General features: G+C 46.2%; 1 protein-coding gene across 1 annotated transcript in view; it reads right to left on the bottom strand.

Annotated features, from left to right (window-relative positions):
- The window catches only part of LOC144174860 (growth hormone-inducible transmembrane protein-like), a 59,919-nt gene extending 42,283 nt beyond the window's left edge, over window positions 1-17,636 (bottom strand). The window contains exons 1-3 of the mRNA XM_077703810.1: window positions 17,479-17,636; window positions 12,664-12,894; window positions 8,343-8,454 (exon numbers count right to left, since the gene is read on the bottom strand). Of these exons, the coding sequence (XP_077559936.1) occupies window positions 8,343-8,454; window positions 12,664-12,874 (323 nt within the window). The 5' untranslated portion in view covers window positions 12,875-12,894; window positions 17,479-17,636. The remainder of the gene's footprint in view (window positions 1-8,342; window positions 8,455-12,663; window positions 12,895-17,478) is intronic.
- Between the last annotated feature and the right edge of the window lie 643 nt (window positions 17,637-18,279).

Raw genomic sequence — 18,279 nt, 5'->3', positions numbered from 1 at the left:
GATTAGGGGTGTTTAACGCGCCGACGCAACGCCGGCGATGAGGCACGCCGTAGTGGAGGGCTCCGGATTAATTTTGACCACCTGGGGATCTTTATCGTGCGCCGGAATCTCGTACACACGGGCGTTTTTGCTTTTCGCCTCCATCAGAAAAGCGGCCGCCGCGACCGGGAATCGAACCCGCGACCTCGTGCTCAGCAGCGCAACGCCTTAGCCACTGAGCCACCGCGGCGGGTATTCCTCCAGGTTAGTAGCATGTGTTTTAGTTTGATTTCTACCTGCTTTTGTCGCGTAACATCATTTTCTTTGACTGCGAATGGTTGACGCACCAACGAGGTCGTACAAGTCGGGAAGCAGCTGCGCTGAACGCAGTCGCATCATTGCTCATAGCAAGTGCGAACACCACCTCAAGGCCTCATCGCGCGACGCGTGCCGTCGCGCGACGAGACAAATCGCCAGTGGGAATGTGCCATCACTCTGAATGTTCGTTCAGACAAATAGCTTTCAAGGGCATTAAAGAAGCCATGAAGAGAAAATACAACTTCGTTTAATTTGAAAGAACTAGGATTCAGCATCTCACTCCGCTCCATTACAGCCACAAAAGATGTTTTTTACGGGAAAAAAAGCAAGAAGTACTTAAAAACTTTCAAATTTTGCGCCACAGTGACGTGTTATGAGCAAGAATGACGTCATACGGGCCAACAATAAAACATAATTTTCAGTGCGTTAACTTCACGTTAGCATTCAAGGGATGCGGTCAAATGGAATTAGAGGCCCCATTACAGACGTCCAGTCATGTGTCGTCGCGATAGGTCAGTTAGGCGGCCGCCAATCGCACAAACAAGGTTCCGTGACGTCATAGAAAAGTTGCGGGAAATTCCCTAGGGGGTCGCGACTGCTTCACACGTTTTCTTCAATATCTCTGTTATTTGTTCAAAGATTGCGTTGATATTAGTATCATTGTTATCAGGACTAAGTAGTCTTTCTAATAAACCCAACTTGTATTTTGTCTTCATGGCTCCTTTAAGCATATTCCCACAAATTCCAAAAGATTTCAGGTCTCGCAGGATGCCGTAGCACCAGGCAGTGTCATATGCTTTTTCTAGATCAAAAAATATGGACATGCAAAACTGTTTGTTAACAAACGCATTTTTCACATAGGATTCAAAAGCGACAAGTTGGTCTGTTGATCTGCCCGACCGAAAACCTGCCTGGCAGCTGTCCAGAATACCATTGTATTCCAGGAAGTATAGTAACCTTCTGTTGATCATTTTTTCGAACAGCTTGCACAAGCAGCTGGTCAGGGCAATTGGACGATAACTTGAAACACAGGATGCATCCTTTCCCTCTTTCAGCAGTGAAACAACAATAGCCTGCTTCCATGCCTTAGGAAAGTGCCCAGCAAATAAAAACAGGAGAGTATTGATTGTGTCTGAATGAAGGTGTTTGATCATGCCGTACGTAATGTTATCTGCACCTGGCGCAGAAGGCTTGCACCCAGCCAACGCAGTCATGAGCTCGTGAAGGGAGAATGGAGAGTTATAGGAGTTGTTTGATTGCTTGTGGTCACGTATGGACTTTCGCTCAGCTGACTTTTTGTAGTGTATAAATGTGCTTGTGTAATGTGAAGAGCTTGAGACGTGTTTGAAGTATTGTGCCAACGCGTTTGCCTGGTCCTCTAGGGTGCCACCAGTGGTGTCAACAAGGGGTAAGCCATGTGTGCTTTGTCCATTTAGTTTTCTTATCCTGTTCCAAACCTTTCTTGTATCGGTGAAAGAATTTACTGAAGTTAGGAAGGACCTCCAGCTATTGTTTTTAACCTGACGGCGAATGCGCCTTCCCATGGCTTTGGTGCGCTTGAACGCTACAAGGTTGTCCGCAAAGAATGCCCCACGCCTTGTTCTGTGCCTGGCGTGCTTGTCGACACTCTTCATTCCACCAGGGCCGCCTTAAGTTACTTGTGTTACCAGAAGTCTGGGGAATGAAGTTCTGTGCAGCGTCAAGGATATGTGCCGTGACAAGGCTACAAGCCTCATCAATACCCAAGTGTTCTATGGAACTGTATGTGAGTTGAGATTTCTGCTTAAATTTCTCCCAGTCTGCAGCGGTTTCTTTAAACCTTTTAGTTGAGGTGGGAGTGTAAGGGTCTCTGTCTAGGCATCTCAGGAATACTGGGAAATGGTCACTTCCAAGCAGGTTTTTCTCCACCTGCCACTCAACGAGTGGAAAAAGAACAGCAGAACCGATTGCCAAGTCTATGTGTGAGTACGTGTTGTGTGTAATGTTATAATATGTGGGCTGTTTTTTGTTGAACAAACACGCACCAGATGATACTAGGAAATATTCAATCAAGCGGCCGCGAGCGTTAGTTCGCCCAGAACCCCAGAGTTTGTTGTGTGCATTAAGGTCTCCAACTAAGATAAATGGTTCAGGAAGCTCATTTACCAACGACTCAAATTCTGAGGTAGACAATTGATGATCTGGGGGAATGTATAAGGAACATATTGTAATTAGCCGACCAAAAATGATCACGCGGACAGCAACTGCCTCAAGGCTGGTGAGTAGTCTAATGGACTGGGATGGAATGGATTTTCGCGTCACAATGGCAACCCCACCAGATGAATGAGCAAAGGCATCTCTATCTTTCCTGAAGACAGTGCATTGTTTAAGAAAGTTACTTTGCTTGGGATTCAGGTGTGTTTCTTGGAGGCAAACAATACTGGATTGATGTTTATAAAGGAGTTCATATACATCATCCAAGTTTTTTATGAGACCCCTACAGTTCCATTGAACTATGTTTTCAACAGCTATTATGGATTAAAGATAATAAAGATGTAGTTGAGAAGTTGCCTATTTAGGTTATGTCAGTGAGTCTTGTTTAGGGCCTGTTGTACGATGAGGTGGTTTTTTTCCCACGGCCAAAAGTGCTGCGGCATTCATTTTGCGCCTGCTGGGCAGGTTGAGATGCCGAGGTGTCCATGTCCTCGTCTGACAAATCAGGCGGCACCGACATGGTGTCCATCCGACATCCACCTCGCGGATTGGTTACTGAGGTGGCCGCAGGCTTCTTGGTTGGAACCTGCGGTGCGGGAAGGGAAGGAGTACGTGTGGGGCCACCTGATTTCATGCTCTCAATGCCCTCGGGTGTCGTGCGGGCCAATGGAGCTGGACTGGAAGAGGCCAGACCAGTCCCAACAGCGCCCGTCACCACATTCTCCATGGGCTCTGCAGACGTAGTGGCGGGGTGCTCGGCTGTGGACGGCAGCCCAGCAGGAGGAGGAACCATCAGGGCCTCTGCTGTAGAGGCAGGAGCTGGTGGTTGCTCGGAGGGGGTTAACGACAGCGACACATCAGCTAAGCTGCATTGTGTCGCAGTACTAACCAAACGTCGCCCCAACCCCCGGCGGGCGGCGTCTGCATAGGATGCAGCCGAAAACATCTTGTGCTTTTGTCGTGCTTCAGGGAAACTGATATTTTCGGTTACTTTGATCTGAATGATCTCTTTTTCTTTCTTGAAAGATGGGCAAGATTGTGAGTATGCAGCGTGTGAACCACTGCAGTTCGGACATTTCATGATTAGGTTTTTGCAGTCATCAGAAGAGTGATCATTCTCGCCACATTTCGCACAGGTGAGCTTGCCACGGCAAGCTAGAGTTCCATGACCGTAGTGGTGACATTGAAAGCATCGCCTCGGGTTTGGAATGTAGACGCGTACACGACAGCTAAGGAAAGCTGCCTTCACTGTCTCTGGCAGGGTAGAGCTAGCAAATGTTAGGATGATGTGTCGGGTCTTGATCTCTGCTCCATCTCTTCTCATAATAATTCTACGGACACCAACAACACCTTGGTCATGCAGTCCCTCAAGGAGATCATCATCTGTCTCATGGAGGAATTCTTTGTCAGAGATAACACCTTGGACAGTGTTTAGCGTGCGGTGTGGCGTAACTGTGACAGTCAAGTTGGCAATTTTTTCTTGCTTCAGGAGGTTCTCACTTTGGTTTTTTCGCATAACTTCAACAAGAAGGTCTCCAGAGGGCATCTTTTTGGCATTGTAGTCTTTTCCAACAATGTTTTCAATACACTTGGCAATCAAGAAGACTGACAGGTCGGTGATAGGTTTTTCGTCGGTCGAGTGTACAACAAGGTATTTGCTGAAAGCTGCCTGAGGTGGTTGAGTGCGGAGTGCTTCGGTGCGACCCCTTTTAGGAGGTCGATCAGGGTGTTTTGAGGGAGCTGAGAAAATAGCCATAGAAAATGGAATCAATTCGGTGGCAAGGCCAGTCGCCCACCACCGAGCCCAACAAGGGAACGTGGCTTTGAAGCGCACGTTAACTGTACCTCGCCACTATAACCCTATGCTCGGGGTCTAGGGTGTGAAGCCTTTGCACAGGGTTAACCCTCGCCGCCTGGAGAAAAAAACGGAGAAATAAGGAAGAGAGAAGATGACAGGACAGGGTTAGGAAAGACGATAGGAAAGCAAAAGAATGAAGAAGAGGACAGGAGAAGGCGACTGGCTGATTCCCCCCAGGTCGGGTCAGACTGGGGGCACCATCTACGGGAAGCGGGGGCCGAAGTGGTGTGTTGCCTCTGCCAGGGGGCCATGAGGGTCCGAAACAACCCTGGCTTTGGCTCAACCACCAGGATGCCCTTTTCCCCGGACACGGCAAAGCCACGCACAGCCGGGACGTGGGTGGGTCCAACCCACATGTGCTCGGGTCTGTGGTGTTGCGAGACACCAAATGCCTACGACAGTAGGCACCCCTGCGGAGCTCGGGACCGTGGTGGCGCTACTCACCAAAACACCTTGAGTACACAAGGTGCCCCCTGCGGGGAATGACAAAAAAGGGAAGGGGGGAGGGGGACAAGTTTTGGAAGCCTACTTGCACAATGCCTTTTTTTGGTGCAATGTGTAGGGGACTGAATTTTAAGCAACGCCTCAGTGATGCTGGGTGGTGGCAGTAGTTTTCAAAGCGAGCACATGCACACGTACAGCAAAACAAGCTACGGGAAAAAAAGCAAGAGGGAGAAAATTGCCACGATTGCTCTTAGGGTGACCACCTTCTTTCCACTGGAATGCTGCAAATGCTCCCAAGGGAAGAAGGTGAGCACAGAATAAAACCATCCATTGAATAACTGCTGATGTGAAAGTTGGCCAAGCAAAGTTTACACACACTTCTCATTTGCTCAAATTAAGTTTGACTGCAAAATTGTGTTGTAATTTATTCTTAATTGTACACACCATGGAGGGAAAACCAGCTAGAAAATGGAACAATGAGTTGTACACTAAACCCCCATTAGACAAACGCTGGCTGAATTGTCGCATCTACCAAACCATGAGAACATTTGTTTAGTTTTCCATGTATTTACCTTAACTTCACATATCAAAGGGGGACCGGTAAACAATTGCCCCTGAAAGTTCTCTATGAACGGCAGGCTTGCATCGTTTTGTCAGCAGACTTTCACATCTCTCTTTAATGGGACTGTGTTAGCACGCGCTGGAACCTGCGGTCAAGTCCAAAGCCAACGCCCGCGCTTCAAAACCAAAGGACATGCTCAGCGCCCGGAATGCAATGATAGCTCAATCAAATAGACGCCAGTTTCATAACGCGAGGGACCCAGGTTCGATTTCGACTACGGGAAGCGTTTTTTCCTGTCCAACAGGCTCCACATGTTATTGTTCCCTGCCACTGCTAACCCCGTACCCCTCAGGTCTTTGGGGTGGGACAGTGGTTAGGTTGCCGGTTTCATGGTGCAAAGGAACCACATTTTTTCCTTAAGGCTTCCAAGTCTTCAGTGCAATGGAAGGGACAAAGCTTGGCCTAAACAGCCCTGCCGTTAAGGTTTCTTTTTTGTTTGTTCAAAATAAAAAAATCCAGGGCTTAACTCTTTCGGGACCGCTCCATAGGCCATCGATCACATATGATCGATGGTTTCGCGAGCCTGCAGAATACAAATTTTCGCTCGATGGAACACCTAGCGACATCTAGGAGATAGTTTGAAAACTGGAGTTTTCTCTTTTGTGAAGTTTCGTTTTTTATCGCCAGGCGGCAACGCATGAGATATTTTATTCTGACGGGCAGTGGTTTCGAATGTAAACAAACATGGCGTCATACTCGCGTGAGCGTGATAAGAAATCCGCCTTGTCTCGTCTCGCATATCTTCGCTTTCTACTGTGGATTTTAACGATGAGAGTGGCAGTGAAGAGTCGGAATGCGGCTTTACTAAAGCCGCATCCTCACTCGAGCTGAAATCCGTTTAGAGATCGGATTTCAGCTCTAAAGTTTAGAGATCGGATTTCAGCTCGAGTGAGGATTCGGGTGTCGATCAGCCTGGAACATCAAATCACACTTGAAGGTGGGTGTTGGTTTCGGTTTCAATTGGCTCTGGAGTAGGTATGTGCACTCGAAATATGTTCTGGCTGGTTTATATTTGTTCGCTAGGATATTAACTACCTATGGTGGTGATCTACTGCCACCAGCGCAGAAACGGATCAAGTTTTTGCCGAGACGAGAGCCCGGCATGTACCTGGGCAGCGACGTAGCCATGGCCCTAGTGCCAAAGAGATCACACACAAAACAAAAAACCAGTTACACCAAGCCGCATCAAACGTTCGCAATGAAGAAAGAAAGCATTGTGTTAGATTTTGTATATCCTGAAATAATTTTGTTCTTTTTTAATATTTTTATATTTACGCTTTTTTTTATCTTTTTCTTTAGTTTTTTTTTACGAAGTTCTTACTTTAAGATTTTTTCATGGTTCTATCGTCAGTGTTGAAGTAAAACTTGGTGTTGTATGTCAAAGAACATATAATTAGCTGCATTTTGGTATATGCTAAGGCAGGATGGTGCCTTTGCTTTATGTTATAAAAAATTTGTACCGAGACCTCCCTTTTTCATCACTCTTTCCGGCGGTCCCGAAAGAGTTAAAGGGTTATGCAGATTGTTTCCACATAAAGTTAAGAAAAGCCAAACAAACCTTCCCACTATGTCCATCTTACGCGACACGGCTTAACCGAGTTCGTTTTAATGGGAGTTTACTGAACAATAATTTCCTCCATTCAAAAATAATAAGTTATTCCACATTTATTAGTTACTGTATGACATCAGATACAACAAGATGAAAACAGAAAAATTGGACACAAGCGGAACATGCACAAGAATTCGATAAGTAAATAATCCTCAGAAGGCTGATTGCAGTTCACCTCTATGTAAAAAAACCAATTAAATGAAAAAGTTGACAGCAAACTTTCCTGGAAATAGTAATACTGCTAAAGGCTTTCTACTTCATTGAAGCTTCTCTGAATAACGAGTCATATAATTGCTACAGCAACCAAGAGACGAAGATGCTCACAAACTGTCAGAGCATCTGCAAGAACGACTAAAGGATTAGCAGAGCACTGTGTCATGGCCATGGAAAATGCAGTACAGTTAGGGTGAGGCAAAACCTAACACAGCTGGAGAACAGAATTAATGCTCAACACAATCCAACCGTCTTGTTTCTCCCGCTAACTTCGTGCAATTGCTGGTTCAGTTTTTCCAAGCCTCACTTGTCGCTCTGCCTGCCCCTTGCCTCAATGAATCGTCGCAATTTTTCAACACAAAATTCGCAAATTTCTGTGTCCGAAAATACGGAAGGTCTAGTTCTGAAATACAGTCGAACCTCGTTATAACGAAGTATTATCAGAAAAACAAATTAGTTTGTTATAACCAATATTCATTATAACAGCAGAGGTAAAAATCGGCTATAACAAATTGTCAATCTGGCTCGCACAAATATACTTGATACAAAAATGCATTTTTTGAGGCTTTGAACCCACTACACACAAGGTAAAACTTATCTTTCTCCTTGTTGCATTTCGAGTTCTATTAACCGGAACATGAGTACACGAAATTACAACAGAACCAAGTTCACTTAACAAAACAGGACTGCGTCGTTATCTATTTTATGAAGGGTGTGATCTTCGTCTCGTGGCTACTCACAGCACTGAGCAGCATGAAGTTTTCCACAGTGCCCACAAACGAAAGGACCTTTATACGTCTGCAGCTTCAGACTACGAGGGGGTTTTCCAAGTAGCTTCTCAGCCTCCTGGTCCAATATTTCTTTGTTATATCCGATATCGCGCGTGGCTCACACGGTTTCCGTTTCGTTGTAAAAGAATAAGTGTCATTGAAATAAAGCATGACCAACCAAAGATCTCACTATAGCAGATAATTCGCTAAACCAGTGTTCGTTATAATGAGGTTCAACTGTAGTGGATTTTATCAAGTTATGAAAGCTAAACACACGACGGTTCCCAAGCTCTTGCAGGATGGGTGGTCATACCAGCTGCTCCAGTGAGTACTCACATCGACCTCTCAAAGGCTCCTGCCTCACTGGACATGCCGAGTCCATAGTAGCACAGGGCTCCCACGCCAAAGGCCGAGGCCCCTGCCAGCACACCCTTGCCCACATTGAATGCTGCATGGGGTGTGGAGAAGGAGAGAAAAGGCCACAACAATTGGAACAAAGAATTCCGATGAGGATGGATTGCCTCACTCTCCTGTGGCCTGTCAAGGTATTCACCCCTCGTTTTAAACAAGCTTCCCTACAGTGTCCCTAGCAAATTTCCCTAGCCCCCTCACATACCACCGTTCTGTGCGGGCATGTCTATAGAATGGCACCGGTCACATCCCCCCAATTGTCCAACACAATACAAACCTTACTTCAAAACTGCAGTTAGAAGCATTTCTATACACCCAGCCTAGAGGACTTTTGCACATTTGCCATTAATAGCCAAATGCAATTTGATGCATATTAAAATGGGTGAATTAGAATGAGTCGCACCCCTTTTCTGCCACCGTACAACACCACATGCCAGAAAGCAATAAAAAACAAGAAATTAACACCATTTTCAAACTGCAACGAAACCGTAACCGTTCTGGTCATTTGTCCATATTAGCTGAACTGATCAGTGGATAATCATTGCCCAACAAGACATTCAGATAATTTCCTTTGCTTCAATTGTTTTGCCACCTACAGTGAATTCTATGAACAGCTTCATAAATAATGTTTTCTTTCGCTGAATGACAGCTCCTTACTGTGGAATAAATCATAGCCTTTTGGGTATGTGATATTGAACCCCACTGAAACTGCAATTCTTCCGGGCCTGTTTTACACTACCTTTAACATCAAGGGCCACACATAAAACTTTCATGGAGCCTTTCTAGACATGCCCTTCCCCAGATGAGGAAAGGAGATGCCGGCTGCCAGCATACAACACAGTGTCAAAGAAATTAGCTCTTTTGCTTGAAGTTTTTGGTACACCAGTTTGATTAACATATTTTACGTGTGTGGGGTCCCCCTTGCAGTGCTTTGGTGTTGAGCAAGAGGGGCACTTTGTTAGCTAAGCACTATGGAAAGAAATCAGAAGAGTGACTACGCACTGCACCAAAGCAAACTGCACTGCCCGATCAAGGTATGGTAGAAAGAAAAGGAAGTTTGCAGACCATTTCATCAGACTCCCCTTGAAAAACTGAGAGAGCCATGGCAGCAAATAATGATGTGTCGTGTGCAGTGATCAGAAAACAAAAGAGAGAAAAAGTTTTCTTCTGCAGCAAGATTTGCACAGGCAGGAATTAAGAGTGGCCCTTTACATTCCAGATAGTGTAAAACAAGTTTGGAAACATTCACATAGCAAACCCTTCTCTTGATCATGTCTTCATAGAACACAATAAGGCTAACTGGAACAGCTCAGACTACAAAAAAATACCTTGCCAGAAATGGTTACAGCCACTTACAAATATACCCAGTTTGATAAAACTGCGCATATTTATAGATTCATGATAGCGGCCAAACACATGACTTGTTCACTCATTTGCATTAGAACAATAGATACGATTGTCTGCTACAAGAAGCTAACAAGCCAACCTGATACGACAAGCTAACAAGCAAACTATAAGCTAACCCAGGAGAACAATCCAGCTTAAGGGGGCAGGCTGGTCTTAGAGCTATTTTTTTTATTTACCAACCAATTTTAATGAAACTGCACTGCATTATAGAGCTTTTTGTGCTGATTTCAAATCTGCCATTAGATTTTTTGTGAGTTGTTTATATTTTGAGTTAATGAATGATTAATTGCCATTATTTTGGGTCACAGTTACAAAATAACCACTCCACACAGAATAGAAATTACCATGTGGCTAGGCAGCCAAATGACTGAAGAATACAACGTAGGAAGAACTTTTTTGATTCAGCTATTTTTGGTCGTTTTACAACACAGTGAACTTTGCTTCTCCCGCACTCTGCCAGAAATGGCTCACAGGTGGTGCCAATTAAACACAATAATAATTTTCCAAAGCCTCCATTTGAAAAATTTGTTTCCAACATTGTATTCTCCCCACACATTTCGATATCAGAAGTAAAAAGAAGTGCAGTTGCGCCTGCTCTGGGTGCCAAGATATCTGAGGATGAAATGCTAGCAAGAAAAGTGCCGTTTCACCATCGAATTCTGCACCAACTGAGCTGTGGAGTACACTTTAAAATGCTATTATAATGTAATAACAACAAAATATGGTTCCTTTTCATGAGGAAATTTACAGACTGATAGAAAAATGGCCGTGAAGGCCCAAAATGGTATTTTTCAGAAAACACTTTTTTTTACTTTTTTGGCCCCAAAGACCCAACTGCCCCCTTAAATAAAGAAAAATGAGCAGTCAGGCCAGTTCTAAGCTAAGTTCTCAGCCACTAGAGGTGCTGTGCGTTAGCAGCTTCAAACTAATATAACTCCCGCTGACAAGCCTCTCGTGCTCTGTTAGGTGTAGTATACTGCTGTGTATTCATCTGGCGCACTCGTATCAATCGTATCTAAATACAGTAATCGCTCGTTATAACAAAGTCAGCGGGACTGAGAAAAATTTCCTTATAAGCGGTATTTCGATATAAGCGACCACTCGAGAAAAGCTAAAGCAGTTCAGCTTTAATTGCGATGCAACTGCAAGGAATCAAAACAAAATGCATTCAGGGAAGTAAAATTTCATTCTGGGGCAAAAAAGGCAGTGAGGTGACAAGGTAGACCGCAGCATGCAGAATTCCTTCGCGATGTCAGTTTTCTTCCGGGCGCCTTTTTCCACTTCTTTCATCAGCACAACTTTCTGCTTCAGAGTCACGGCTAACGAAGCACTCCGAATAACACACAATCAGCCGTAAAGTTTTCAAAGCGAAAGATTTTCGGCGCCCAGTTGCCGACGCCACATTTGATTCCACGAGTCGAGTGTCGGTATTGTGCGTCCACGCCATTGACCAATGTCTAGGAACAAAATTCAATGACCCTAGCACGCATTTGAACCGTTTGTCTAAAGTCGGGTGGCACAAATCGAGCTTGACCGGCTCAAGAAAATCACCGGGGAAACACCAGCTTGCACTAACCCGCCATGTTGGCAGCCTGACTCGCCGCTGGGTCGCCGCCAGTCAGCGACGCCTTCGCTCGCCACTTTGCTCTAAGCGGGTCAAGCTCTCCGTGCACTTCAAACGTGGCCTAAAATGCACGCGTTTGAGTTGTGACCAGGAGAAATTTCAAATAAAGCGATATTTCGAGTAAAGCAGTTTCATTATAACGAGGGATTACTGTACTCTGAAACTACAGACAAACACAAATGGAATCACTGAAGGTGGTATTCAAACCCCAGAAGGAGTGCAAATAACGAAAGTTAGAAATGTGTTTCCACATTAGTTATTGCCGTCTTTCTTGCCCCCTTGCAATACGCTGTACAACTCTCATTAGCTAATCAAGACTCCAGATGCACTGCAAGATGTGTTGTGTATACAGCCATGAACAAATGAAGTGCAAACAGTAAAACATAAATCAGGACACGCAAAATAAAATGCTACACTTGGAGGCAGATGATGCACTTAAGAGTATTTTTAGAAGTGCCCTCACTGGACTTCATTAATGCAACAGAAGCATGAGAATTTAAGCTTAACCTGAAAGATATAGCTCCGTTTGTGTGTTCCTGTGCACATTTTCCTGTTCAAGTTGGATTTGTACACAACTTTACTTACTGCAGTTTTTTTTTTTGTCTTTACTTCTCACAATGCTGGCACAGCAGCAGAAAAAGAGCTTGAGTTTTCTGACCCCCCTTGCTACAGGTTGTGAAGCCAGATCATGCAGAAAATGGCACAGTAAAGGTGTAGTTTCACTTGCAACCTGTGTGGATTTTGCAAGATGATATGAATTTTTTCATGGCGATGCTAGTGAAAAGAAATGCTATCACCATTAATGGCTACAACTATGGTGGCCTGTTTTACGTCCAAGCAACTAATGATTGATTGTAGGGTTTAACGCGCCGATGCAATGCAGGCGATGAGGCGCGCCGTAGTGGAGGGCTCCGGATTCATTTTGACCCCCTGAGGATCTTTAAATTGCGCCGAAATCTCATACACACGGGCGTCTCTGCTTTTCGCCTCCATCAGAAAAGTAGCCGCCGCGGCCAAAAATCGAACCCGCGACTTCATGCTCAGCCCCACAACACGTTAGCCACTGGGCCACCGCGCTGGGTCAATCAACGAACTAAATGACCCAAGTAGCCCGAGGCACCATGCCTAGTCGACCCAATCCTCTGCTTCAGCTCGTCCTTCATACTCAGCCAAGGCTAGCAGGCAGAGCCGCCTTGGGCAAATAGTGTTGCTCACCTGAGTCACCAGCGGGGGCCATGATGATTTCGCGAAGGGTGCGGCGCTTGGCCGCGGCTGCCTGGAAGCGAGAGGACCGTGCCCGTGTCGACATGCCCACCGTCTTCTGTGTCAATGCCTGCCATCGCAGAGGGGCCGGGCCTGCCGCAAAGGCCTTCACTGACGCTCGGGCTGCTGCCGGTGAGAGGCAGCATTTCCACACAACCAGCATGCTGGCTCCCTGATGTTCCTCTGAAACAGGCAAAGGAAGAGGCAACGCATGCTCCAAGACTAACCTCCTTTCCCTCAATACTAGAGGAAAACACCCACACATGATGAAAGCCTAGGCACAGCTTGCACTTGGAAAAGGAAACGCTATGTGGAGCACTGCACAGTGTCCACTTTACACCAGGCCGAGCACTTTGAGAAAAGCAATGGTTGTTTTGAGATTGCACCAGGGTAAGCATGGCAGGGGGCCACACAGTAGCATTGTTTAGGTGTAACAGGATAAGTGCACTCGTGCATTACTAAGTAAGCAGCCCTCCATGGTACTAGACAAAGAGCTAATGAATTTTTTTTTTTCTTTCAAAGCGACTGTCCTTTGTTGTGTTGTTATGCATGTTTAAAAATGCTCATAAATATTAATACCTCATATACCGTAAGGACCCCTTTTACAACCCATTCCCGAGTTCTGGGGTCCCGCCTGTATACTTCCATGCACACATATTTCTTTCTAGTACAATAAACTTTAATTTTAACTTGAAGTTGAGGAAACTTTCAAATACATGTCTGCACCTACAACTGGAAGAAGCCACAGCCACACCATATTTGAATGGGAGGCTTAATGCAAAGACAAGGACAATGGCAGACGAGACGAGCGCCTGTCTTGTCTGCCACCGTCCTAGTCTTCTTTGTGCTAAGCCTCCAATTCAGTATATACCAACTAGCCCAACAGCATGTTTTATTGAAACACCATATTTGCGCAAAGCAAAATAAATTTTAAAGCAAGAAATAAACAAGATTCCGTATATGCTGTTTCGCTTTCCTGTCAAATGAAATGGGACTCATTTACCCCAAACCAAATTATAGGAGCAGCCACGCACCCCTCCTTGATCAAACACCAGCCTGCGCAGTTAAATGTACCCATCAAACAGCATGCTGTCTGAGATTGCTGATGCATTATACAAACATTTTTATTACGGGGAAAGAATGTTACTTCTAACTTTTGGCAAAATACCACACAGAAATCAGATTTTGTGCCAAAAGTCTCAGTGTAAGGCAAAGAATATGCGAACAGGCCAGAACATGTTGGCACCAAATGCCTCACACTTAGTTTTCTAGGAAAAATTGCTCTTGAAAGTCTGCACCCTGCAATCAGAAGAGAAAACTTATGAAAGGCTTGTAAATACATGATCACGACATTCAGCTAACCTTCAATTTCTTGCACTCCTTTCTGGAATACTGCTCTCATCACCACCATATTTATGCCCATTGCAGGATGAAAGCCTCTCCTATAGGTGCACAACCACTACTATCTACTATCCAGCAATGACCGAACCCACTTCTTGCCTCAAAATCTGATTTTATCCAACCATCGACATGCCTTCCCCTACTTTTAGTCCCATGTCTTAGAAGCCTCTCCATTACCCCAACGGCTCCCGTTAACAGTTTTCCACATTGCACACCCAGCCCAAGAAAACTTCTCTCTCTCTTAGAGCTTATATAGGGATGTCTTTTACTTGAGTTTGTTCCCTAACTTTCGATGCTTCTGTTCTATCCCTCCATATTTCCAAGGCTTATTGGGTAGACCAGTTTTCTCTCCAGGTTTTTAGTAAGCCCCCAGTTTCTGCCCCCGGAAGCCATCACGGGCAGTATGCACTGATTTAGACCACCTTGAATCATCGAATGAATGACACTGTATTTATGAGTGTACGAGTATGACAAAGTGCATGACAGCTGCATCTATCGGTACTCACCTATGGGGCAGAAACTTGGAGGCTCACTAAGAGGGTTCAACTTAAATTGAGGACGACTCAGTGAGCAATGGAATGGAAGATGATAGGTGAAACATTAAGGGACAAGAAGAGAGCAGAGTGGGTCAGGGAACGAATGCGTGTTAAGGACATATTAGTAGAAATTAAGAAGAAATGGACATGGGCAGGGCATGTAATGCGAAGGCGGGATAACCGTTGGTCATTAAGGGTAACAGGGTGGATCCCTAGAGAAGGCAAGCGGGGCAGAGGGCGACAGAAAGTTAGATGGGCAGATGAAATCAAGAAGTTTGCGGGGATGCAGTGGTCGCAGTTAGCACAGGACCGGGGTAATTGGAGGTTAATGGGAGAGGCCTTTGCCCAGCAGTGGGCGTAGATAGGTTGGTGATGATGAATCATCGAGATTGCCACTCATTACTTGAGAGTGCTTGCTGAATGCACCAAAGCCCACAGTAATCCCACGCCTGATTTATTTCTTGTGGTTTGGATCAGCTCTAGGAACTTGTAGTACAACATACGTTTACCCACCTATTCAAGTATTTCATTACCTAGATTGGACTTCTCAACAAAAAATGGCAGCTGGTCCCAGTAGGTTTATGGTTAAATTCCAAGCTGGAACTAACTGGTTTCAGCTGGCCTAGCTGGGAATTTAACCATAACCAGCTGGGACCAGTTAAATTTTCCTGTTGGGCTCTGCATTTGTGCAATATTACTTCTATTACCTCTAACCCTACGACGGAGATTTTTGAGCACAGTTCCTGAAGCGTTCTTTGGTGGCATTTTCAGACTCAGAGGACAAGACAATGTTGTGCGCAAATTTAAAGCGACTCTACCATTCCCTAATCGCAGTGTCTAGAGTGCCGTCCAACGGCTCTTTACCTGGGCCTTGCAGTGCCATCCGACGGCGCTGCAAGCGTATGCTCCCGTGCCGTCCGGCGCTTCAGCAGCTCCTGTACGGAGCTTTCAGCACACGGCCAGCACGAAAGAAAAGAAGTTCCTTATGACGCATCAGCCAGCTCAACATCGGACGCTCGCGAGTGCTTAGCCGTTGCGTTAATGTATCCCTGTGAGCAAGTGAGCCGAAACCAAGGTGCAATGTTGGCGACTTAGCACACCGCACCACGTCGCAAAGCAATGAGGCGGCCTTCGCTTTTTGTCGCTTTGCCATGGCGGCGCCGATTGCTCGTCTCTCGTCGCGCGACCACATCGCAAAACCGGATAGTTAATCACGGCCGCAGAGTCACCTGACGTAGCTGGTTACGAAATGTTTGTTTACATCTGCAATGCCAAACGGTGGCAAGCCGCCTCCCGGTCAAAGTTGGCCCGGCCCGCCAAGGCGGGCTCGCTGGGCCGGCAAGCAGCGTCCTGTGCTCACCAGCTCTTTCGTCAGTGGCTTCAGGGTACACATGTACCAATCGACGAACAGCGTGGGCCTCATCAGTGCGCAGAAACTACTTTGACTTGTCAAAGCAAGTAATAGCTGGATGCATAGTGGGACGGTAGGCTGACTTGCAGCCTTGTACCTCTATCAGCGAGTAGTAAACATGGTAAACACCCATAGAGTTTCAACATGGAGTTCGAAGGTGCCAGAACTTCTGGTTACGGTCTGGGATAGAGGTGCTGTGGCGTGAAAGCAAACGTGTATATTTGTTCCTGCAATATAAGATGTTAAAAAGTGTCTGCTTGAGTTTGTTATTTTCGACTCTTCCCGCAACCCACAATGTCTGTCGCGCGTCCATGTCTTCGACTGCAAATGGTTGAAGCACCAAGGAAGTCGTACAGGTCTGGTAACAGCTCCGCTAAATCACACTGTATAAATGAAGTCACATCATCTCTCGTCGCAAGTGCACACCGCCTCATCACGCGACACGCGTCGCGCTCCCGACGTGCCCGAGTCACTGGGTGAGCACACATTGCACCTTGGTTTCGGCTTGCTTGCTCACAGGGATACATTAACACGTCTTATATAACCATACCATATCCGCGAGTGTCCGATCTTGAGCTGGCTAGTGCGTCATAAGGAACTTCTTTCGAAGGCGCGGTGCTGACCGCGTGTTCAAAGCTCCGCCGCTCAAGCGCCGGACTGGCCGGCCGGCCGGACGGCACGGGAGCATACGCTTGCAGCGCCGTCGGACAGCACTGCAAGGCCCCCCAAGAGAGCCGTCGGACGGCACTCTAGACACTGCGTTCCCTTATTTACTCGCGTACCTGCGACTTCTCCCTGTCAAGCTTCTAAATACCCTTTGGACAGCCTGTAAAGAATTTTCGGGAGACATCCCTTTGTATGGCGCCGTACTGAGAAATATCGAACAAGCTCTGCCGCACGTTACGGTTTTAACAAAGGAGCACAGACAGTCTTTTCAAATTTCGCAACAACGTCAGAAACCACTGCAACAGTAACTGGACACGCTTCTCTCAGGGCAAGTCTTGAAAGCTTAAACTGAAGAGAATATTTAGGAATGACGCAATACAGCCTTAAGTGAACAACGCAACAACGTTTGTGTGCGACTTTCTCTACAGAGCATCGCAGGGACATGAAACACACAATAAATGACAAGATGCTACGACAAAACAAGAGTGAGAGCCAGCTAGAGTTGAAAACACATTATTTTTGCAGGGGGGGAAAAGTCGAAAATTGAAGCTGCATGTGGAAACAGGCTCGCGCTGCCTGAACTCTTGCGGAGCAGCACATTGCGTCTGGCCTGGTGCTCAAAGTGCGCAAAAACTCCCTAACGGGGAGCGATACATTCTTGCTTACAAGGACCTGGTAGGGTTAAAATCCCTCCCCTGAGCCAGCGAGAAATACATACGCAATATTACGAACCGAAAGTTCGCGAAAACTTACCAGACCACCCGAGAAAAATTACTACTTGCTTGCTGACAACTTAAGCACGGCACCGGAAGTTGCCTCTGTGCCTTATCACCGTAGCCGAATGTTTCTCCGCGCGGCGCAAGTAGGGCGTTACTGGGAATATTTTGAATATGACGTGAGCCGTTCCCGTAATTTTTTGGACTTAAAATACTTATAAACGACTCCAGTGACGACAAATAAACTGCGTGAGACAAGGCAGACGATATCATGCATTGATAGCAAACCCCTTTCAAAACGCGCGCGCACTGACGTCACGTGTCCGGCGCTCTGGCGGAGTGATACACTACATGAGGTGCAGTTTCACTCTAGTTTCACAGCTTCCCATAGGCGCCCACTATCCGGTGCGGCCCTAGAATATACTGGTAAGGTGGCTAGAATGCGGCCCATTCTAACCACCTTAATACTGGCTAGTGTGCGGAGCGCGCGCATTCTCTACGGGAGAGGGTGGCCCCGCCGGCGATGACTGCGCGCAGAGGCCGCAAGGGGCGCTGCTCGGCGAGAGGGTGCATGAAAGCCGCCAAGCTCCTCTGTCGCGGCGGCGTATTCGGCATCCCACGCTTTGGTCGGCGGCGTGTGAGCACTGCCGAAGTAAACAGGTAGTCCTTTTTCAGAAACTGTTCGCCCATCCTTACAGTAAATAAGCTAACAATCGCCTGGCTATCTTGCGATTTCATCCAGAAACCCAAATTTAAGCTCTCCTAAGGCAGTATATTGTATATGCCGACTGAGCGCGGAATTTAAATTTGAATGGTTTATTAATCAAATATTCTGAAC

This window comes from Haemaphysalis longicornis, unplaced genomic scaffold (genome assembly GCF_048455015.1).
Source record: "Haemaphysalis longicornis isolate Haplotype H1 unplaced genomic scaffold, Haemaphysalis longicornis Haplotype H1 scaffold_1, whole genome shotgun sequence".
NCBI classification, from domain to species: Eukaryota; Metazoa; Arthropoda; class Arachnida; order Ixodida; family Ixodidae; genus Haemaphysalis; species Haemaphysalis longicornis.
The sequence above is the reverse complement of the archived record's forward strand: the minus strand, read 5'-3'. Positions and strand labels throughout refer to the sequence as shown.